This window comes from Nothoprocta perdicaria, unplaced genomic scaffold (genome assembly GCF_003342845.1).
Source record: "Nothoprocta perdicaria isolate Ctin4 unplaced genomic scaffold, notPer1 scaffold_71, whole genome shotgun sequence".
In the NCBI taxonomy this organism is placed as follows: domain Eukaryota; kingdom Metazoa; phylum Chordata; class Aves; order Tinamiformes; family Tinamidae; genus Nothoprocta; species Nothoprocta perdicaria.
The window spans coordinates 3436128-3459876 of record NW_020455988.1 but is presented as its reverse complement, the minus strand read 5'-3'; the positions used below and the strand labels follow the sequence as shown (position 1 = coordinate 3459876).

At 42.5% G+C, this 23749-nt stretch overlaps 1 protein-coding gene across 1 annotated transcript; it reads right to left on the bottom strand.

Moving 5' to 3' along the window:
• Positions 1 to 1428: 1428 nt before the first annotated feature.
• DNAJB14 (DnaJ heat shock protein family (Hsp40) member B14) lies at positions 1429 to 23369 on the bottom strand. The gene is made up of 8 exons (XM_026050870.1): positions 23091 to 23369; positions 16674 to 16848; positions 8481 to 8626; positions 6253 to 6438; positions 5740 to 5834; positions 4925 to 5034; positions 3753 to 3925; positions 1429 to 2144 (listed from the first exon to the last, which is right to left on the bottom strand). Exons 1-8 carry the CDS (start codon positions 23221 to 23223, stop codon positions 2020 to 2022), a joined length of 1143 nt encoding a protein of 380 aa, XP_025906655.1. The 5' UTR covers positions 23224 to 23369; the 3' UTR covers positions 1429 to 2019.
• Positions 23370 to 23749: the final 380 nt, after the last annotated feature.

Here is a 23749-nt window from a genome sequence, read left to right as displayed (position 1 = left end):
TCTGATAGTTTGTTTTCATTATTATATTTACAGTACATTCCAGACAGTTGCAAAATTTGGGGAATCACATTTTCTCCATAAATTTATATTGTAAACTTCAAACATTTGAGCATCTTTCATCAGCTCCTCCCACTCACCCTGTAACTGTAGCAAGGACATCCAGCACAGCCCCCTCTTTCTTTCAGCAGCTCTTAGCTCTGTTTTGTGCCTCAGCTCTTCACATTCACTTTGGATGGTGCTTTTGCTGCTCTACTAAAACCCTGCAGCCAGTCCCTCTGGTGATAGCACAAGTTTTTATATATATATAAATATATATATAAATATATATATATATTTTATATATATATATATGTGGGTGTATATATATATATATATATACACACAAACACCCCCACACACCACAAGTTTATAAAAAGCAGATGTGCAGACTGACTGGCGGGCTACTCAGCGCAGCACCACTTCATGTATTTCTACAGTCYAGGGGATTCTCTCCTCCAACTACAAGTCTGGATCAGAAGGAATTCAAAAGGAGTTTAGTCAAGTACTTAAATTTTCATTTTAGAAGAATTTGGATCCACATGAACTGATTGCATTGTTTAAGACAACTGTTTTCTCTGACAAAAAAAGTACTGCCCTTGTTATGGGCCACCTGGCATTCTCAAATACAAGAAAGCATTCTGCTACACMGCACTGTTAAAAAGTAGAAACAACAGCTACTGGACCTAAAAGGTTTCCAGCTCACTGTCTACATAAGCTTGTGGTACACTGTACCTAGCTGCTCCAAAACGCCTCTTCACTTGCATTAGCAGGTGTAGCTACAGTCAGTCTCCACGTACAGGCCCCGGAGCTGCACGAAGCTGCTGTTCTCAGAGCTCAACTTGGGCATTTCCAGGGGGTCGCTCCAGCGACACTCGGGGCCCGAGAAGCACAAACGCTTCCCGGCCGCTTCCTTAGCGCCTGTCCTGGGACAGTGACACGGCTCTGCCCGCAGAAGCATCCTGCAAACTAGCAAAGCAGTTAAACAGTTGGCAAAAGCGTTGAAAGGCACATAGCTCGTCCCCAGCAATGTCTCCCTGCTCCGCCTCTGGTGCCCATGGGGAATCAGGGTTAGGACCCAGCTTCAAATAAAAAACAGTAAGAAAATTAAGTGAGTCTCCCTGGAAAAAATATATTAAATTGCCTTTTTTTAAACTCTAGATTTGCTATTGCGTATTTTCTCCTTCCTTCTCAGTGAAGATTAATTAAGGAAGCTGTGGATGTCCGTTATAGTCTAATTACTGTAAACTCTTGCAGGTACCAAAAGCAATGCTTATAGTGGTCTGTACAGCATGTGCAAATATTTACTTTGAAAASAGATTACTCTAGTTCTTAGTTTTCTTAGCATTGCTTAGAAACACACAGAAAAAAAAAACTACAACAGCTAACTGCTACTCTACATCAGATCAATATACCCCAACATATATTTAGGAATATACGTCATTATATTTAAAAATATCAAGTTCCTCTAAGCTGGTAAACCTAGAAGATTTTACATAGTGTTAGAGATAAAATATTAAAAATTCTGTTTCAACTCCACACACTTGACATCTGAATAGGAGTGATGTAATTCCATCAGTGAGACAAAATGTTGTATGGAACTAGATTTCTGAGGTTTTAAATAGAAAGTCATTTAACTCATATATACACAAAGTGTTCTTTCCAGAGATATTTACATGGCAAATATGTTAGAGGAGAACCACTATGACTATATCTCTACAAGTATAGCATCCTTTCTGAGCTATTCTCTCTGCTGAAGGAATTCACAGAAGCTTTGAAGTAAAGTATCTAAACAAGTACCTATATTTCACAGTAGGTAAAGAAGCCATTAAATTATAATTCAGCATAAGGTTTCTGGAAACAGCTACACAGTAGAGTTTTACATCCACCCCTCTTTTCCAGCATTCATGATGAAACTAAACCTCTTCTTAATCTGCGAGAGAGACAGCAGCACACGTAAGGATGCACACGTGCCATCCTAGTTCATCCTCCTCGGTAGAGGCTGGTCAGCCGTTCCAGTTCTTTGCAGTTGTCCATAGTCATGGAGTCCGCTTTCTTCTGGAGCCGGTCGTCTCGGTACACTTTTGCTGCATGCAGTAAGTCTGTTTCTTTAATTAAAGAAAAAAAGAGATTTTTCAGGTTAGGAACAGAACACTCGAGACATGACGTATTCCTTTCTCAGGGCTGTCCAAACCACCTCACCCTTTTTCCCCCTGCATGGCCCTGTCACAGGGGCTTCACCAGCTCTTCATCTTGGGGAGCAGTGAAAGAGGTGACAGCCTTTCTGGACCATCCTATTTCACACGACAGTCCCTAACTACAAAACCTACTTCTCTCTCAGGTATTTGTGTTAAACAGCACACTCGGTGACCCTGCACGTTACAGACAGCTCTAACGTCTTGTCGGGGCACCAAAACCACCCCGACTGCTAGGCCTGTGACTTGGCTCACGCTGCTTTACACTGCTGGAGCTGAGGGGCTTTGCTACGAGAGCTCTCAGTGTGACACTGCCCTTCACCAGCTTCTCACTTGCTTGACATGGTTCAGAATTTTACTTTTATGCAATCTTTTTCAACTCTTCAACTTGTGATGGGTTAACAAAGCATTCTTAAACGTCAGTCAACACTGGAAAGAAGATTTTAACTGTCAAGCAGATCTAAAACACAACACATTTTAAATCTATAAAATACAGAGGAACTCCACTAGGGACTGCTTTTTCGAAATCAATCTGGGTAGTTTTCACAGCTTCATAAATTGCAAGTAGCAATTAAAATGACAGACACATCCCTCATTTTTTTTTCTCCTTTATACCAGTGTGAGATGTTTCTCCAGCCATGATTTTTTTCCCATTATTTGCATTTTTTTAATAACAATCACTACTCTTATTTTTGTGAGCCATTTCATTACACTTCAGTATTTTATTTCCATTTGAGACTATTGATCCTTTATCTAGAAGCCACCCATAGATGAGAAATTAGGTATTTGTTTCTTGGAATGTGGCCATATTTGAACATTTCAAGATTATCCTTGAAATCACAGGACTTCATTTAGGCTGTTTGCTCCTTGCCAGTGACGAGTTTGATACCAGCCCGTAAATGAGCTGTGCCTCTGTCAGATATTACTGATTTTACCAGCATGTGTTTCTGACGTTAGCACCGTGAGCTGCTCTCACAGAGCCCAAAAGGCTCTGATGCCATTCAGTATCATAAGGATGCTCAATATATACATAATATATACAGTATATAATGTATAGGGCTGGCTTATAAGAAAGGTACACAACTGCAACGGATACACAACAAAAAATGAAATACTGCCATGATAAAATTATGTGGAAGAAATCGGAGTTCTCAGCTTTTACMCTTTCCTTAGCAGTTTTTTCTTTCTTTTCCACTATAAATCATTAATTTTCTGAGAAATGGCCACAGACAATAGAACATGTTAAAAATGTGGATTATTTGCAGATGGTTATTTGGTCATTGAGTAAAAGAGAAATTAAGTGATCCTAGCTGTGACAATCTGAGAAGTGAGAAACACTAGGAAACTTCACACTTGCTTTTTCATTCAGGTATATTCACAATAGGGTCACGTGACTCAGCCTAACACAATTTTCCTTCTTTCTTCTTCTTCCTTTTTTTTTTTTTTTTTTTTTAATAATACATGCTTTTATATAATTACACATAATAGCTTTTATATAATTACACATAACAGCAAACTTACTTTGTTGCCTCTCCTTCCAACAGTTATTACGGATGTTGGACACATAATCCTCTTCCACACTCTTCTCCACTTTCTGTATCGACACTCCTTTATATTCATTTCTAAAGTCCTTGTTGACGTAATAAATAACACCCAAGTTCTCTGTCTGCATTTTAATGGTCTGTCCTGTACTTCTGCAGGAGAGATAAGGAGAGACAGTAGATTTTTATCTATTTATTTATTGCTAACAGCATACACACTTTAAAAAAAAATTATTATTAAAGACGAACAACAGCATGTCACYGATTTTGCTATTTCAACACAAGTAATGATATGAATGGCTGTATATTTTATTAGAAATTACAACTTTACATGGACAATAAACTGCCATTTTCACTGCTAATCCCAAAAAATCAGCTTTAGTGAGATGCTGCCTTCTGCACATTAGAAATCCAGGATTGTGTGCAAAAATTTGGCAGAAAGGTGTTTGTAAGCATCATAACAGCTTAGTTGCATAAGGAAACAACATCACAATCCAGAACTAGAAAACACCAAGAAACAAGAAAGGAGAAAGAAGCCCTTCTGTTGTGGAGCTGTGAGCTCTACGGGTCAGAGAATCTTTAAAACAGTAATGGCCAGTGGGGCAAGCAGACTGTTAGCTCTTTGAAAGCTTAACACTTCAATACACCTTTTATTTTTCTCGAGGAAAAGAGACTTATACACCCTTCTGCATAAAACAGATGGTTTCACTATCAGAATAGTCTGTGAGGCAGCAGAGAAACTATCTTATCATCTAGAATGAATTAAGGAACAGACAATTCCTCTAGTATTTCTCTAGTTCAAAAGAGAAATGAGCCTTAACAGGGTTCAGGATTGGATTAAACGTGCCTGAGATGTAGGCGTTTTTGTGACATGCTATTTTTTATGGACTCCCTGCCTCACATTAGCAGGCTCTTGTAAGCGCCAGTTACTGCTAACCTCCTTCTCCAYGACATTCCCACAGTGTGTTCTCAGTATCTACCTTGCAAGTTTTGTTTCCCTCCATTTCTGCTTCATCTGTGCTTTTTCTTCTTTGCCTTGCTGTGAAAAAAATCACAGTCTGACCAATGCAGAACTCCCTAAAAGGCTCCCAGGGGCAAGAGATCACGACACCTTACCCTGCTCCAAGCTAACAGTAACTCAGCGTTACTTACGGTCTTGGATATAAAGCGTAGGGAGGGTTAGATACCATCAACTGGCTCAGTAAGGAAACAAGGATCAATACGATAATAGGCATCAGCTGAATGAACATCGAGAAGCCTCCCTAAAGAACAGAAGAGAAACAAACAGACTTAATCCTAACTGTTACTTTATGCTTAAGCACCCAAAGCTGCTAAGAAAACTGTGACTACAAGCACTGCTGTAACCTGCAAAGCTGCAGGTTTGCACATATTCTGTGCTCGTGTTCTATAATGCACAGATAATATCATATGATCAGATAGTATTCAGCTAGTAYCATATCTGTGATACTACCTGAGCTTTCTAATACATGCACAATATTCACAATGTGCTGAGCTACAAGAGCTCATGGGTTAACACACAAACAATTACCAAATAAATGACTTCATCCAGTTATACAGGACTCCCATTATTTGGTCTCATCTAGACAGAGGTTATAATTACATAGGATTGCATATAACTCGTACCTAGGAGTGGCTATTGAACTTAAAACACAAGCCCTGCCTCAACTCAACTCTTAATGCAGACGAGGATTACTGTGCAGGATTACTGACACAGTGGGTCACAGCTTGTTAGCGACATTCAAACTTGCAAAAATGCACTATTTTCTTCTTAAAAATTGCATGTGTTTTTATATCAACCCCCTAAGACTACCACCTGCCCAARGTTTAAAGCATGCAGCTGGCAAGCCTAAGCTCTGCTCTGCAGCACAGAGCTCCCTCACAGTCACATCACTGAGAACAACTACCAGCAAATTTCACAATTTGAAGTCAATGGCACTTCAACATACATCACCCCTTTCTTCTTCCCTTTCATGCCCGCTCTGACGGTGCTGGTTGGGATGACTGTAGCCAGCACGACCATTAGAAAATGAATGTACACTACCTAAGGGGAAAAAGAAAAACGTATTTAAAACATGTATAATGTAACAAAGGGAAAAAATCTAGGAGCCAATATAGGGGCAACAACATAGAGTGGTTAACATTATTGCATGGTGATGCTTAATTCAACTGGTGATGCTTAATTCAACTTAAAGATATGCTGCAATTTCAGCCTTTTGAAATAAATATTTAAAGCTCTATAAACAATCAACTTATTTCATATACTGTAAGGATAACTCCAAAGAAGGGAATTCACGTTACTGGAATCTAGCAATATTTCAGAGAAAAATAAACTCTGATAATAAACTGAAGAGATGGGGACACATATTCTGGAGTAATTTTATTGTTTTGGAATGGCGCATTTAATGCCTCTCTGGTCAACACCACCGAATACTGATGAGAAAGGTGATGTTGACAAATACCTGTCGGAAATGCCCCTCCAAAAAACATGTTGAATAGATCTTCCGGAGTAATATCTGCCTCGCAGCCTCTGTGGAAGCTGAACCTGCCGTTGCTGGGGTGGCTGCAAGCCTGCTCCTCGCTGCCTGTGAGGTCGTACTGTTTCCGCTTCTCTGGATTACTYAGCACAGCATACGCATTTCCAATTTCTGAGCAAGGAATAGGAGACAGCTCCCATAAATKAAAGATAAGAGCTATTTCAGCACAAAAACTGCAATTTCCAAGTCAACAACAGGCAGAGATGGATGTCCTTTTTGCTACAAATCAACCATAGTACAACTAAGCCCTGAAACATCTCTACTTATAGCAGCATAGTTTCCACCAAGTTTCCCACCAACACCATCCAAAAGCTTTTTATTCTGGTGAACTAGGCACAGTTTTGTTCCTCCTTGCAGTATTGCTGCAATAAACAGAAAAGAATAAAGCATTACAATGAACATTCAGAAATGGGGGTAACTGCAGCCCAGGGTAGAAATTATTATAGTCTTTTTTTTATTATTATTATTATTAGTGAGCGGTAGCTTGCAACACATCACCACGATTGTCTCTAACTGTTTGAATGTATTTTCACATATGCTGCTTAGCATTTTAGAGAATACGAATAACCAATGCTTGCATGCTGTAATATGAAGAATAGAAACTGTGTGCGACAGGAACGTTCCTGATCACATGCCAAATTACATGTTCCTAAATTTTTTGAAATAACCTTAACATCTGGAATGCCTGGCCTGGATGCTTGCCCCAGTACATTAATTAGTTTGTGATAACACGGCATTAATCTGATTTATGAAAGCAGCAAGAAGAAAACTTGTATAGATGAACAAGGAAAGAATCAGTGTGAACAGACCACGAGTTCTGCTGACTGTATGAGAGTCAAAAGTGGTTTGCTCTTTGATTAAGCTCTTTGAGACTTAAGGAAATTTTCCACTGACACTCAGTAAATAATTCCCCCTCAACCTTATCTTCACTAGACTCTTTCGGCTTTTCTTTCTTCCCCCACTCCTTGTCTCTCCGACAAAAAGCTTCTCTTTTGCAGCCAATCCACACAAGTCACAGGAATTGCATTTTTCCAGGCCCCAAAACCCGTCAGGCATCACAAGATGGTGAAAGCTGCAGCACTACAACTCATCACCAACAAATAAGACTACAGCTCTGCACAGCTTGACTTTTCAGCACTTTCCAATTGAAAAATGTTAATGGAGTCTTTGCTATGTGATTTTCAGTTGACCTTAGAAGTTATCATTAGTAGTTGTGGGGAAAAGAAACCCAAAGAAATCAAGTTTGGTAAGTTAAATGGGGAGCAGGTTATACACTAATAATACCAAATACTGATATATTTGGGTACTGCTACTCAGCACAAGGACAAAAATATTACTAGAAGTCTAGTTTTTTTTTTTTTTCCCCCAACAATTAAGAATTTAKAGACACCTTATTCTGGTGATAGCAAATGAAATAAGGAAACCATACAGTTCCAKTATGGTCCACAATTAAACTGTTTGTTTGCCTGTGTTTGATTAGTTGATAGCAATTCAAAACAGATCTCATTAAAGAACAGCTTTCTTTAAATACAGAAGAAAATCAGAAAGACTCCTCAAATGCTTGAAAGATTTTTGATCAAGTTGATAAAAAAGATTTAAAGAGATTAAACATGATTTTGTTTGCATATATTTTGCAAGTCTGGAAATAACCTAAAGGAAGATTGCTCAATACAACAGATGAGCAGCACTACCTAACCTCCAGATCTGAATAGATGCCCTTGCCTCAGACCAAACTCAATTCTCTTTAACTCTGGCTATCCCTTAAAGAATTTTTTTTAATTTCAGATACTATTATGAAACTGCTTTTACTCAGGCAGGATGTTAACAACTCAGATACCTTTAAAAGCTAGACTGAAGTGATAAATTAAATTGTTCATAAATTTAATCATCGATGAAAAAAGACAATAATTTAAATATAAGAAAAATGCTACTTTTATTGCAGTTATTTTTAGTCAGCAAGATTCCTCTGCTAAGTTTTCTGTCTATGTACTGTAAGACTTCACATCTAATTTAGAACCAAAAAAGGTGAGTTTAATAGTAGTTACAAAACACTACCTTGTCAATTTTATAAAAAGACAACCCATCAATGCAGATGAATTCCTTTTATTCTGCCATAGTTTGATCATAAAGTTTAAAAAAAGATGATATTTTACTTTTAAAAGCTTCTGTTGCTTCAGGTGCATGGTTTTTGTCTGGGTGGAATTTCAAAGCAAGCTTTCGATAAGCCTTCTTTATGTCCTCCTCACCAGCATCCTTTGACACGCCAAGGACTTCATAGTAATTTTTACATTTCTTTATACTACAAAAGAAAATGAAATAAAATATTGTAACCAAAAAGATGTAACATGTAGGAGCAAAGCTGCAGAAGAGGTAATACAGTACACTGTACTGATTGCTAACTTTCAATATAAAATATACAAATAAATTCACTTTAGAAATAAGAGAAATTTTGTAATACACTAAATATTAAGTACATTAACTATTGTTCTCAAATTACTAGATATTTATTTTAATTTCATTCATATTGTAGAATCACTGCAGTTGTGAGAAAAGGTTTCAGTTTGCAATTATTCATTCTCACTTACATGAACTGCTAATACTACACAAAACTAAGATTTCAAATTTACTTTGCAAAGCAAGCAGTTAGAAAGCTCTGTTACAGCCGTCAATAGCAAAGACACTTTAGTGTGCATGGTAACAAGCACTCCAACAAAAGTCAAGGCACTAAGACCATTCACACATTCACTCTGCAGGGATATAAGGCATTCAAGAACATCTGCATTGCAAGAAATGCACCTGGGTACAAAACAAAAACAAATGAACAAAACCTTTTGGTAAGTGTTTGCAAAAACCCTGAAGAAACAATAACAGCTCCAGCAATTATATACTCAGTTCAAGTGCTCGACAAGTGGTCTAGAAACTCTGAAACATTCCTCCTAGAGACAGTCTCCCCCAGAAATATGGGAATTATATTACGTTACAATACCCAGAAGAAAAAAACAACACATAGAGGGGCCAGAGAGGCCACTACTTCCACGTAGGCAGCAAGAACTGACCAAACCAATAAACACATCTTAGAGTTAAACCAAAACACCTGGGAAAGAGTTCAGAAACATAGGAAAAAACAAYGCTGAATCACAGAGTCGCACTGCAGAAATCATATGCATTGGCATCTAGTGAATACCAAGAAAAGACAAAGTGCAAGTAAGCAACTGAAGCTGCACCCAGAAATATTCCAAAAGGTTAATGTGAGCTTCTTCAATCTGATACCATTGTTCCAGCAATCTCTCAAGTGCCTGGGCCTCCTAATAAGTGTAAGCATGGGATTAGTGTTACACAGACTGTACATGGAGCAGCCGAGTGGAAAGGAAGGGGGTAAGGAGCATGTGGCGGGTCCATGAAGGCTGAACGGCCGACTGTGCTTAGGGCAGCGCAGAGGGACAACCWCCCTCTCTTGCGTGGTCGCTCAGGGATCACAGAGCGATCGGGTTTTATTTGAGGGACCCCCTTGTGTCCAAGTAACACCAGCTTCTTAGGGCAGTCTCCGTGTGATGCTGCCCAGGGCACTGACCTGAACGCACGCCGGCAGCTGCACAGCTCATGACACTGAAGCAATGTTTAACAAGCTCCCATTAGGAGGACAATAGAGCCAACTAAAAAAAGAACACACTGYATTCATCATCAGGAGAGACTGAAAAAGAAAGAACATACACTAAAATATCCTCTGGCTACTGGAAATTTTTATTTGTAAATCCTTCTGACGGGCTAAAATTTTGGAAGCATACACACATCCCTTCATCTTTAGCCTCAAGACAAGGATTATATCCACAGTTATATCCACAACAGATAGCTTAATATGCAAGTGTAACACTATCAGAGCAGGCTTTTATTTCAAGAAATTTCTGTCTCAGCATCTGATCTGATCATTTCTTCTCTTCAGTAATTCTGTATATGTATTACTTATTTTCAACCATACCTTGCAGAACCTAGGTTCATATAAAATAAGGTAGTGATTCATCACTATTTGGCACTTATTATTCTACTAGCATTAAAAGTCTACTTTAAAATGCTTTTTTTTTTTTTTTTTAAATGAGTCACCGTATCCTCAACTTTTTCTCCAGGTATAGAAAAAAAATTAAAAAAAATAAAGCTTGACAAAAACCATGGAAGTTTAGTTCTTTGCAGAACTAATTTGGTTCACAGTACAGAATGGTTCATAGAACACAGCGGGTTCATAGTACTCAAAGATTCAGAGAGAAGAAAAATACAAAAAAACCCTCAAACTTGTTCTTCAGAAACCTGCTGTGAAGTTTCCTCTTACTCCTAGCCACTAACCCAGGGTGGGCCACCATCGTGTGAAACGCAGGAATGGTGGCCACCTACCAGAGTACCCACCACCTTTGGACACTACAACTTACTTAAGGCCAGAGGCAAACAACAAACTCTCTAATGCAACAACCTTCATTCGCAGGAAGTCATGATTTCATATTTCAAGCACATCTTGTATAAAATCACCTTCAGAACCAGACCTGCTAATCATCAAGATGTAAAAACATTGGGCTAAAAAGTCACTCGTTGCCGATGAAGCCTTCCTGGGGTTGCAGCTGCCACCCCTTACTTCTCTCCTAATTCCCTCTTCCCTGTTCTTGTCCGGAYGGGCACACGGCAGCACTGCCCACCCACCACCAGCCTGTACCTGATCTTCCAGGTCATTACACCGCCCTCCTTTTCCCCTGCACAGAACCTACAGGAGCTAAGTACCTCTCTTCCCTCTTCAGCCTCACGTGGTCTCCAGCAGCAAACAGGAGCTTCGAGCACGCACCTGCACAGGACTTGCTTCACTTTGCCCACACACAAAGCAGTTTTGTGCAGGTTAGCAAAACTTCAGATTCAGTATATCAAGCTCTCAAGCTAAAGCACATCAACTGCCTGCCTAGATACACAGAGGACAAAAGCTATACRAAGACTGGAGTTCTCTACAGTGAACTTGGTCCTTCCCACTTCAAGGCAGAACACATCTGGGCCGCAACCTTCTGGCATCTAGTTAGTGCCAACTATTGTCAGGAAAGCATCCTAAAGAGAAGAAGCATTTAGAGGCTTTTGTCAGGAGCTCCCTTTCCTGAGCATAGTTCAGGGTAGTAAGAACAGAGTAATGACTTAGTTCTTTCCACCTTGGTGAAGTCCGGGGGAGCTCTGCATCAGCTGCTTTGTTGTGGGGAAGATAGGTCAAATTATCAGTGTTTTTGTTACACCCCTGAGAGAGACAAAACCTTACTGCAAAATGAATTCAAGCTGGTAAGTCAAGGTACCAGCAGGACAAGCTGTGCTAGATAACGCGGCCCTCACTTCATGCACACGAGGGCTGCCAGGGCCAGTTTTCCCCAACACCCCCGGGCCCGCCCCAGTGGCTGCTGCACTGTCACCCCCCTGCCAGGACCTCGTCGGCCTCCCCCTGCCTAACACGGTGGCTGCCTCTTCTAGGAGGGCACACGGCGGGCGCACACAGGCCATCACTTGCCTTGATGCAGCTTGACACCTCTATTCTCCAGGARTCAGATATTATTTTGGGAACACCCACCACTCTGTTGATAGAGGCTCCCCTCAGGACTCAGCAACCTCCACCTCCCAACYGCAGCAGCAGCCAGCTCTGCCTGAGGTCAAGCCTCCCTCTGTGCCCTGATGGCAGGAGGCAGAGTAAACCCTTCATGTCAAGAAATGTCTCCTCTCTCCTGTAGAAATTCTGGGGATATGACCTCTCTTTTTTCTCTGACTATAAAACAATGTGATCCTGTTGCTTGGTGCTTCTTGTTTTACTTCTGGATCTACAATTCAGATGTCAGCASCAACACGTTTTATCAGATTAACCCAACCCAGCAGATACGTTTTCATTTCTGTATCAAATACCCACAAAGATCCACAAGCACATGATTTTGAGTACAACTCTGTCTTTCGAAAGGCCTTTCAAAACCTCTGCCTATAAACATACAGGGATGGCCCAGAAGTCACACATAGTTGGGCCCCAACGTTCACAAGCTCCTACGGGAGCCGCTGATCATAACGTGACCCAAGCAGCAGCAGCAGCAAGTGCTTGCGACGAAGCATTAAACCAAAGGAAACTGTGATGACTCCTAATCCAGAGCTGAGCAGAAAGAACAGRGCAAACTGCAGAGCAACTTGTGTGCAGGCCCAAGTTTCAGATGATTCCAAAGGATCTGGTGCAAATGGCATCTTGCAGCTGAACTGGCTGTGGGCCAGGCACAATTTGGGTAACATCAGTGTGATCTTTAAAGGATGCTCTAGATTGGAGAGAAGGGCCATGGTGTGTGGAAGAAATCGACCTAGTCCCAGCAAACCCACTTTTTGAAATGCCTCGGCTGTATTATAACACTTGTGGGTGTATTGCTGTGTGTATTACACAGAATATCTGTATTAAATACTATTATGCTTCTCTCCATATCTGTTTAGGCTTTTCWCTTTAACTAGAAAAGAAAAACGGCAAGAAGGCAGGATCTTTCTGACAAAGTCCCCCAGTTTCCTTTGCCACTTATCCATGACAGGCCCCCCTACTGAGATTTCTGACTTGATTTTCTCAATAATTCAACTGGATATTTCAACAATTCATAGCAGTTCCAGCAGTCTAATTAACAGCATGCCCTGATTTCTGAGCTTTGGGTTTTTTTTTTTTTTTTCCATTTTAGAATATGTTGATTGCTCTTATTATTCTATGGTCAGTTAATTATCTTTCTGACCCCTTGATAACCAAGTAATGATGCACCTCACTGCTGATTTTGCAAGTCTCGATGGCAAGCCTGAAAAAAGCCTGCCACACACAACTGCAATTCTGTGCAGTTAAAAAAAAAAAAATGTGCCAAAGCAATTTTTTGGTTTACTTTGTGAATTCAAATGAAGTTGCTGATTATTCTAGCCGCTACTGGATGAAATTTAATCCTGCCTTGCAAGACTCCTACATAAGTCATGACCAGTAGTTTGTTCTGGTTCCAATTCAAGAATCCAACCACCATAGAATTTCACTCTTAGGCTCCCAGGAGAGCCCTAACGGGGCAGAACGAGCAGTACTCCAGTAGAGCTTTCACAAGCCAGCAATCCAACCCTAGCACGCTGCTCATTAGGGAGGGTATTTTCCTGATGTCAAACAGGTAACATGGAATTTATGCTAAGGTTTCTTTAGCAAAAAGGGGCATTATATCATTTTTAAGATCAATTAAAGGGAGTCAGTATAAAGTGAACAAGCTATCTATATTTCTCAAACTGCTTTTTAGAATTATCTAGCTGACAGATAATACATGCTTCACAGCATAAAGAGAAATAAGATTAACAGAAAGCAGGCACTGATTTTTTTTAATGGAACTTTAAAATTYGACCTCAAAAACTTCCCAAAGGGTCTGTACACTCAGTATGACAAGGCAGATACTATGCTTACAATTTCTTGAAAGGAGGTAGGAACTCTTTGAGAACTATAATCCCGTTCAATACTTATTCTTCAGCTGTTTTAATTGAACTAAAAGGAAAAAAATATATATATTAYTTCTTGAAGGGATGCTTCATTTCTCTACCTCAGCAGCAAATGCAGTAACCTATATAAATCACAAAAGGAATTCCTCTAAAGACCACAGAAACCGAACCGAAGTTCCCGCTCCCTTTTTTTTTTCCTTCTCTTTTTCTTCTTGGCATGCAGGTGATGTCTGCACTTATCTGAAGCTGGCATAGTTCGGACAGGATTCAAAGCTCCTAAGGTGTCAGCTCTCGAAGCAAGTAACTCTACCATGGCTCCCCACGCATTTTTTCTATCCTCTTCCTGTTATCTCTGAAACAGAGGACACGTAAAGTCCTCAAGCTATGGGATACAGCCCCACTGATAAGACGAAAACCGTCAGTAAGAGGAAAAGGCGCGTACTACATATGGTATTTTCAAAACATTCCAGTTCAGAAGTAATGAAAGGCTTGGGACCACCTCGCGTTTCCAAGAGCTGCACGGGAGCAGCGAGCACATTTCTCTGCCCCACTTTTTGAGGAGCAGGAGCGTGACGCGGCACTTCTGCAGTCCGTGGAAAGGTATTGCACACACGGCTCCTCCCTGTCGAGCACCTTGTTTGCCAGCTCGTGCAACGCTCCGTGCAGTGTTACGGGAGCTGGCTGGAGATGGGAGTCCCTCGTGTATGCAGGAAATATAAAAAGCTGCCCTGAGGTGCCTGTTTGTGCTCACAGCACATCGCTGGAGAACACCGATGGAAATGAATGGTTTAGTCGATCAGTAAGGCTGATCCAACTGCATCTTCATTCGGCGGCTTCATCTGTTGTCACAAGCAAATTCCAGATAGCTGGACAACTCCAGTGCTCAAGTCAGTGCTCCAAGTCACAGAGAGCCAAAACAGCCAAATTTCAAGCCATAACCATGCAAAGCAATTCACTTGGACAAAATCAAATTAATGCTAAGACTGAGAATTTATTATAAATTGGGAATCTGCTACCTTACTGTCTATTTTCTTCAAGTTAATAAGGCATAAAGCCCTATGTAACATCGCCTCTTTTCATACAGCATTTCTTTAGCTGGTTCGAAGGCCTGAAAACCCTTCAGTTTGGTGTGGTAGCAGCGTGTGGTGGTGACAAGCTTGACTCTCCAAAGAGCACTCTTCCCCAAAGGGGAGTGCTTCATTTAATTGGAAAAGTCTGGGTCTGAGTAGAGCAATAGCAGATGTCAGGCCCCAATAAAAAAAATCTCATTCTCACTGCGGCTTCGATATGAACTTCCCCTCACTGATCATCACTGCAAGTGTTCAGTTCTACCTGCACAGCTCCTTTGAGTTTCACCTAGTGGTATTTAACCCTGTTCTCCACAGCAAGGCACACGTTTTTCCTTCTCAATCCCAGATTTCCCAAGCAGTGCATTGATGTCACTGATCAACACCACCACAAACTTGGYCAGACTTCCAGCAAAAACTTGGGACTCGCTCTCTTAATTCCTGTGCTTCTCAACCAAAAGTCAATCTCTCCCCAAAGGTTTACAAATTGCAGTTCTAAAGGATAATAGCATCACTGAAGCTAAGAACAAGTCATTGTTTAAGAGACGATTTTCTAAGTGGTAAATAAAATACRAATAAACATGGGTTATTCTGTAAACTATTAGAACTGCTTATTTACAAACATYTGAGAAGGTTTAAAAAAAATCCAAATCTGATGTTCAAGGCAAGGACTGCTGAAATGGGAACTCAAAACAATACTGGATCAATATTTTTCACAGTATGCGGTTTCTTGAATATCTCGAACTCTGGTTCTGATCTCCCTGCAATAGATGAATTTTACCTCTTATCTAGGAAATCCTTTCAGGGAAGTAAGACCATGAACACCTTTTTTCCTGGGGAAAATAAGGCTGGCTCTACAATGTCATTTAAGCCAAGATAAGTGCATTGCTTTCTTGATTAAAAACAAGCAAACAAAAAAAAACCAAACAAACAAACCCAAAAAAACCCCAAAACTACCCACTCTTTCTCACAGAGCTCACAGGGACTTTGATGGTAAAGCAAACCACAGCTCAGAATGACCTGCAACAGCTTTTTGAGAACGGGTTACAYGTTATATGTCTTGAAAACCTTTATAAAAGGAGGCTTAGATTAATTCTTTACAGGCATTTTGTCACACATACACAAAAACACACATACCTTTTGCTTTAACAGTTGCTGTTTCAAACTGAAAATTTACATGTTTGTTCAGGTTTTAGAGTAACATTAAATTAAGACTAAGGGCAACAATAATTAAGCAGAGAGATTATTTAAAAGGATCTTTGCTTAACTCAGAGTCAACTTTCCCTCTGTTGCCCCATCTTGATGCTGCCACGCTATGCAAGGTCCAAAGTTTATGATGCAGTTTACACTATATGATTCAGTGCCTCTCAGACACATGTACTTCTAGAATGAAATTATTGTAATACTGGCTTAAGAACAGTTTGTTTATCAACATCAACTTGCAAATACACTTTGTGAGATTTTTTTCTTCTCATACTTCTAATCTCAGATTTCAATCCCACCATAAAYKTAARTATTTCCAYATGAAAATATTTCAGAATAGAAACRCTGTCCTGCAAGTTTTACTAAAGAATTTTCATTACTCATTTCATTGATCATGAGAACTACTTAATAACAATTTTCAATATTTTCTTTTAAACTACCAAGGTTTCTTTATGTATAGATCAGTATTATAATCTTTCTTGCACAAAGTGACAGCATATCCTGCTGCTGTTTTTTCCAATGGTTCCGTAAATCCTATATCTGGAAGCACAAGTACACAATACACGGAATGAGAAAGAGTGACATACTTAAGGCAGGCCCTACCTGTACACGTCCTCCATTTGGTCCTTGGTGTAGCCTTTCCCACCTTCACCGGCAGCCGACGCGCGGCCCTCCTTGGTGCCATGGGGCTTGCTCTGCTCGTTGCTGCTGCCTGGTTTTCGGCAGTAGGCGCCTCCCCCAGCAGCACTTCCATTCTTCATAATAGCTTCCAACAAGACTACAAAAGAACAGTACACAATGGCATCATTATAGGCATTACTGCTAAAGTCAGGAGCTTTCAAGGAACTTTAACTGGAGTACCACACTGATCACCTGCTGAATCCCCCTGTCTTACACAGGGGGATTCTGAAGCCAGGCTAGCAACTGCTTCTCATGGCAAAGTAATGGGAAAACACGTCAAAACTAGTGAGGGGACTCCGCTCCATCTCTGCCAAGGTAAYTTAAGAGAATATGTCCCATTCCTTCATTTCTGGGTGTTTTGAGAGACACGGCTGACATCTGAATAAGCAACTCTAAACAGAAAGGGGAACTAATCTAATACACTAAAGTTATTCCAAACAGATACCCAGTCCCGGTATCTCCCAGGATTGCGCGGGCTGGTCCTGGCAGCAGATTCATTCATCTTTATAACACAGTGAGAGGAGGGGAAAAAAAGAGTAATCGTCCTTGCAATAGAATTGACAGCGTGCACAAGCCCGGAGGAAAGAGAAAATAGGCAGCACTTCAGTCCCACCTTGCCTGCAGAACAGGAGTAGAYGTTATGGCAACACTGGCAATCCCTGATTCCAGATAAGAGGCAATTATGACACTGCTATTCTTGCTGCTAAACAACCCAAAGGCAGTACCCTAATGTGTGGGCCTGGCTTAAGACATGGGCTCGATCCCCGAGTCCAACAAGGAATTCCACTTCACTCATGTCACAACCGACTCCATCCTTAGCTGGGTAGCAGTCCAGGTATACCTGTATATCAGAAAAGCACTGAGGACACAGTCATGATTAGGGTGAGGAGAACCTGAGAGATGCAGGCACAACTTCAGTTTTGTCGGGCGGGCGTACTGTGATGCACCCTAACAGGGCTTTCTTTAAAGCAGCACACTTTAGCTGCTACAGAACACGGCCGTTTGTAACGTGAGCTGTCACTGGCCATGGACGGATGCTCTCTGTCCCGTCTGGAGAAAACGGCTGAAATTCAAATGACTGTTAAATGCCACGGATAAGTCAGCACCAGCCAACTACACTGAGCTCTTGCGTCCTGAATCTTAAAACTGGCATACTTCTGTTACACTTTTAAATCCTCTTTCCTTCCACCATCCAGCACATCTCAAACGTGTCTATTTCAATAGACTATCAGACATGAACTTGCCTTTTGGTTTCTGGATACAAGTCTGTATTTTGAGGTGTCTGGCTTATCAATCCCTTGAACTGTACCCCTGGAATCACTTTAACCTGAGGGACAGCACAAGAAGCATTACGTAGGTAAAACATCAACTATTAAATATATTCTTTAYCCTTACTAAAAAGAAGTCCTTCAGGCCAAGATGGCAAATTATACATGGCAARTCTGTTTCATAAACAGCTAAGGGTTACTATCTTCACTAAAAAGGTCATTATTAAACTAAAAATACATTCATTGTGAAATAATGTTGTAGATTCATTGTTAAAGAAAAAATGCATTTTCTTCCAGGAGAAGGAGTATGAAGGACTTCCTCCCAAATCGAACGAACAATTTCTCCTCCAACAACAGAGTATTATTGCAGCAGCAAACTGAGCTCTTAACTGCTATACAGCCTGTGTCTCAGACACCATAGGAAAGAAAAGGAGGAGGAGCTTTATTTAAGGAAGAGAAMCACTTTCTTCAGATGTGCTTTTCAGCCCCCAGTACTTGCTCAAGTTTTACTGCCCGCTGGCCAGAGCAGTCTGAAGGCTGCAGACTAAGAGCTGTGCCCAGCTCGAGCAGGCCAGGCTGCCGGCCTGCGCGCCGGCTCCTCGCGGTGACCACATCAGCCTTTTCCACTGCGCGGCACAAAGAAGCCACAGGCTAATACCGAAATGCCCAGGGGCACACTGAGAGGAGCTTCTCACAGCAAATGAAAGAAAGGTCTTGAGAACAGGACAGCTCTAATCCCATTACAGACTATAACTGAAGAAGATAACCCAAACACATTTATTAGGTTCTTCTAATACTAGCTCTTGTGGTACTGCTTCATTCATTCATTCACTCATTCACTTCAGCACTTGAAATAACATGCCAACAAGATGACTTTGTCTACAGGCTGAGAACTAACCAAGAACACAGATTTGGAGAGGCAGAGTCTTTAAAAAGAGCATTTCTGGTCCAAGATTGCTCCCATTAAATGAGAAAACAATATTTTGTCTTCTATTTTTGTGCCCTTTCATCTACAGTAAATTTATCTTTATTTGGAACTGCACTGGACACATGACTGTAACTCACCATCCATTAACAATCAACAGTTTTGCAAAACCAGAGTTTTTATCGGAATTTCTGCAGAACCTCCCCATCCCAGCGCCACTGCCTTCAAACCACTAGCAGCAACAATGGCAGAAACCCCGGCACAGACACTAGCTTGTGTCTTTAACCCCAGTACCTATTTAGAGCACTGTTTAGAGCTAAGCCTGTTCAAGGACGCGCGTGCCTGCGCAGCGCTTCCAACGCCATCGCTTCCTAGTCATCCTTCTCAGACGTCCCAGGCCACAGCGGAGCTGCGCTCCTGTGAAGACCAAGCCAGCTCCGTGTGGAAAATGTCAGAGAAGTGCGAGCTTCTTAAGCCTGCGGGGCACAGAGTATGCAAAATGCTATTGCTCCGGGCTTAAAAGGAAGGCCAGACAAAGGGCCTGCGGGCACCGTATTGCTCTAATAAGAGATTCAGTTCACGCATTCAGAAGCAAGACTTCGCTGAACTTCTGGTGGYAAATCCAGCTTTTGGAATGGTGCTGCTAACAGTGTGTTAAAGACAACTTCCAGTGTGCATGCAAGTGTTTTAAAATGGGATATGATTGTGAAATAKAGATGTTAGAACTGATAAATGCAGAATCATACTAACACACCACCCCCAAAAAGTAAGCTTACTTTTGAAAAATAATGTTTGCTTTTCAATCCAGCAACTCAAATCATGGAAGAAATCATAAATGGCACTGAAAAACAGAGTTGTACATACCAAAACCTACCAAGTGCAAACTTTACTGTCAGCTTCTGCCTTCCTCTCCAAAAATGGCACTTACGCTTGGAAAGGAACTTTGTTCTTTGTTAACTTTATATCCATTCTTATAGATCACTGCCTGACAAGCAATTAGTTTCCATTCAGTTGCAAGACAGATAACCACCAAAAACCATGCTCTAGCTTAGTATTTTGATGCAACAGATGAACTGCAGAATGATTTTCCAGCAAGGGACGACGGTCAACACACGAACCRCTACTACCAAGTTATTTGCTAAATATCACTGAATAAACACTGCCCTCATGTTTCACACCACTACACCTCAAAATAGCCCTGCTGCAGTCAGCGTATTTCAGGCTGGAGCCTCGTTTTAGCAAAACTCTATTTCAGCAGGGACTGACCCTGCGCTGAGTGCAGTTTAAATGCAAATGTGGGCAAGGACACAGCAACCAGGCGCATACAGTGACTGCCAGGCCAATTTCTGCACCTCTGGGCTATTTTCGGGGACCAGCAGCCTCAGGGGTGCTCTGCTACTCTCTCTCATCACAGCCTTTAACACTTGTAACCTGCTCTGCCTTTTTTCATCCTAAACCCTGCAATAATTTTTCTCCCTCCACTTCTTTCTTTAGTCCTCCTTTCTTCTTCTCTCCTCCTGTATCTTTTTTATGCTTGCTGGAGATGAGCTGATTCCCAGCCAGCACTATGATTCTTGGCACTGTTATCACAGACGGAATCTCTTTTGTGAAATGGTGAGCAAATGTTCCCAAAATGACGGTGAACATACCTCACGGACAATCCCTGACTCCAGAGAAAAACGGGTAAGAACTATCTTTGAATACATATCCCAAAGAGAAAATAAGCASACACAGTGACAAGTGGGGTTGCACCATATTGTCCTGTCTCCGCATGAAACCAACATATTATGATTGTAAAGTAAGAATTTGTGCTAGGATTAAGGGAACTTACAAAACCTTACCTGTTCCCTCCTTCCTCTTGGGTATGCACTCTGACACAGCTTTTAATTGAGGCAATGAATTCTGATGAATTACAGTGAATTCTGATGAATTAATGTTCTGCAGTGTTGATCCACACTGGACTTATGAAGAAGGTGACAATGAAATTAGAAAGCAGTAATTTCGCTTTTTCTTAGTCAGGGTAAAATTCTGATTCTAACTTATTGCCCATCTTTCAGGTGCTGTCCTGAAAACAAGTCATTCTGTGTCCTTGCAGCCAACTATACTTACAAGGGGGCTCACAAACTTCAAAATAAGTAAACGAAATAACTGAGTTGTTGCTATTGTGTGAGGCAAGAGAATAAGTCGAAGAAGAACCATCAACCTCCACAGCTTGAAAAGCCAAGCACAGAAATATAAAAAGTCTACAGAGTACCCTAATTTCTAAGTACCTAGTTCAAATCAAGCCTAAGGCCTGATTTTTCAGTGGTATTAGGGCATCTGCAACTGTCATTAGCTTCAGATGGAGCTCTAACTGCCCACCAGTTCCGTAAGTCAGGCCCTTGTTTCAAGCTGAACACCTGAAAAATGAGGTACAAACAATTAGTAGCCACTAAACAGGGAAAACAGAGTCAAGTGGCTTATTTAACATCATGGAGAAATTCTGCGACGCATTTAGTATCACTACACAATTCCCCAGACTACCGTGACCGCAGGGCCATCCCTCTCTTCACCAGATCTGTACCTCCTTTGTGACACACTTTGCTCATTTCCACAGTGAATAAAACAAGTGTCCTAGAGACAATAGCCTAATTAGCCATCTATTTCTTGCACTGAACACTTCACAATGCTGGTTATGTAGTAGCAGTCCTACTTAAAAGGAAAAAAAACCCAAACTCTCAAGCTATAAAACAGATGTAGACATGTGAGAACTATTGTAACTCTCAAATTGGAGGCATAAGGCCACCATAAGCTGTGTGGAGCAGGCAAAGCCATTTCAGCCCCTTGAATGGAAGAGGCCCAACTGCAAGTCTCAGGCTTCCTGCCTCTTGACCAACACAGCTTCCAAGGWGCCGAACGTGTTCTCATGCAGGTCATCTTCTTCAGCCATAAAAACTGAGGGGAAGAAGACAATTTTTTGTCTGGTTTTGAGAGGTATGTGATGTGACAGGAGTATTAAAAGCGCCACCTTCTTGCTCCAAACAAAGCAGCAACAACTACCTTCTTTGCTGTTGATTTACCTTTCTTGTAGAAAAAAAAGTAACCCCTCCAAAACTATTTACTCTTAAAATAAATGGGGACTGATAAAGCATATCCTTAGCATATTGATTTTATATAAAAAATAGCCAAGATATTAAAGAGGATAGAAATCATTTCCTGAACATGTGCCTCACACTAAATGAGAAGACAGGCCTCAGAATTCATCTCTTTTTGAACTTGAYTTTGGGTGAAATGTTTATCCTAAGTATTCTGTGCTCTACTCCATGCTACAGCAAAGCCCTCAAGGCAGTCCAGAGTGCGGAAGCCTTTCCTGAATCCCTCCAAGGATACAGGCAACTTAAGGGAGAACCAGAGGAATGCAACAAGTTGTTGCATTCACGATAYGGACTTGAATTTTGACAAAGCGCAACCAAAAGACTCCAAGAGCCGCAACAGCGCCACGGACCTCAGAATCTGAGCCTTGCCACTGCTCCTGTCAGTCACTTCAAAACACATTTTGTTTGTTATTTTTTTAAATTTTATCAAACAGCTGCCTAGAGAGCCATTTACGACACAGGGAGCAACCAGGCCCATTCTTTCTGCCCTCTACCACAGCTAAACTTGTGCTTGATTCTTGAGCTACTGTACAACAAAAAGGCAAAATAAACCAACCTCCTCCTTGCCTCCCTCCCCCCTTCCAAAAAACCCACCACAAATAATTGATAACGCAAAGCCCGGGCTGGAATTTCAGCTGCCGCCCGCGCTGCAGGGCTCTTCCACAGCGAGACACGGGGCAGCCCCGGGCGCCTCTCGCCCTGAGGCCTGGGCTGCGAGGCAGCGCCAGGCTCGCTGCCCCTCACTCCGATTAAACCGATGGCCGAAATAAAAAAATAACAACAGTAATAAAGTGGAAAAGAAACAGGAACGGGGGGAGGAGGCAACTGAGCCTCCCCGGGGCGTTTTTACCGGGCCCTTTTCAAGGCGACTCCCGGGCCCCCTGGGCCGCCGAACGTTAACGGCCGCCCGTTCTAACGGCCGCGCCGAACGTTAACGGCCGCGGGGAGGCCGCTAACAGGGGCGCGGGGGGTGAGGAAGGCAGGGGGGGCCGGCGGGCCCGGGCTCGGTCACCTCGGGCCGTCTCGGTGGGGTAGAGCTTCTGGGCCTTGCCGAGGAAGCGCAGGGCGCGGTCGCGGTTGCCGGCCTCGAGCGCCTCCCGCGCGATGCCGATGCACTTCTCCGCCTCGTCCCGGTTCCCCTCCATGGGCTTCTCCTTGCGCCGCCTCCGCCCGCCGCAGCGCAGAGAGAAGGGGCCCGAAGCCAGAGCGGAGGCGGGCAGGGAGGCGCGCAGCGAAGCAGGGCGGGCTCGGGCTCGGGCTCCCCGTCACGCCGCCGCGCTCATCCCGCCGCCCCGAAGCGGCGCGAAGCGGCCGTGCCCGCGGCCCCGGCTCCGGCAGCCCGGCYCGCTCCTCCTGCTCCTGCTGCTGCTCCTGCCGCTGCCGCTTCCGGGGCGCCGCCGCGCATGCGCCGCCCGCCGCTTCCCCCGCTGGAAAAGTACTGGGCGGCCCCCGGCGCGGAGCGGAGCCGGGAGGCGCCGCGGCCCCTCGGGATGGGCGGGCCGGGCCGGCACCGCGAGCCCAGCGCTGCGGCCGGGAGCGCAGCTCGGCAGGGCCCATCCGCCTCCCACCAGGAGGGAGCCTCCGCATCCACCAGGGAAGAGCTGGGAAAAGGGCAGGAAGCACCAAGCTGCCCGTCCCCCCTCCTTCTGACAGAGCCCGGGCGCCATGGGT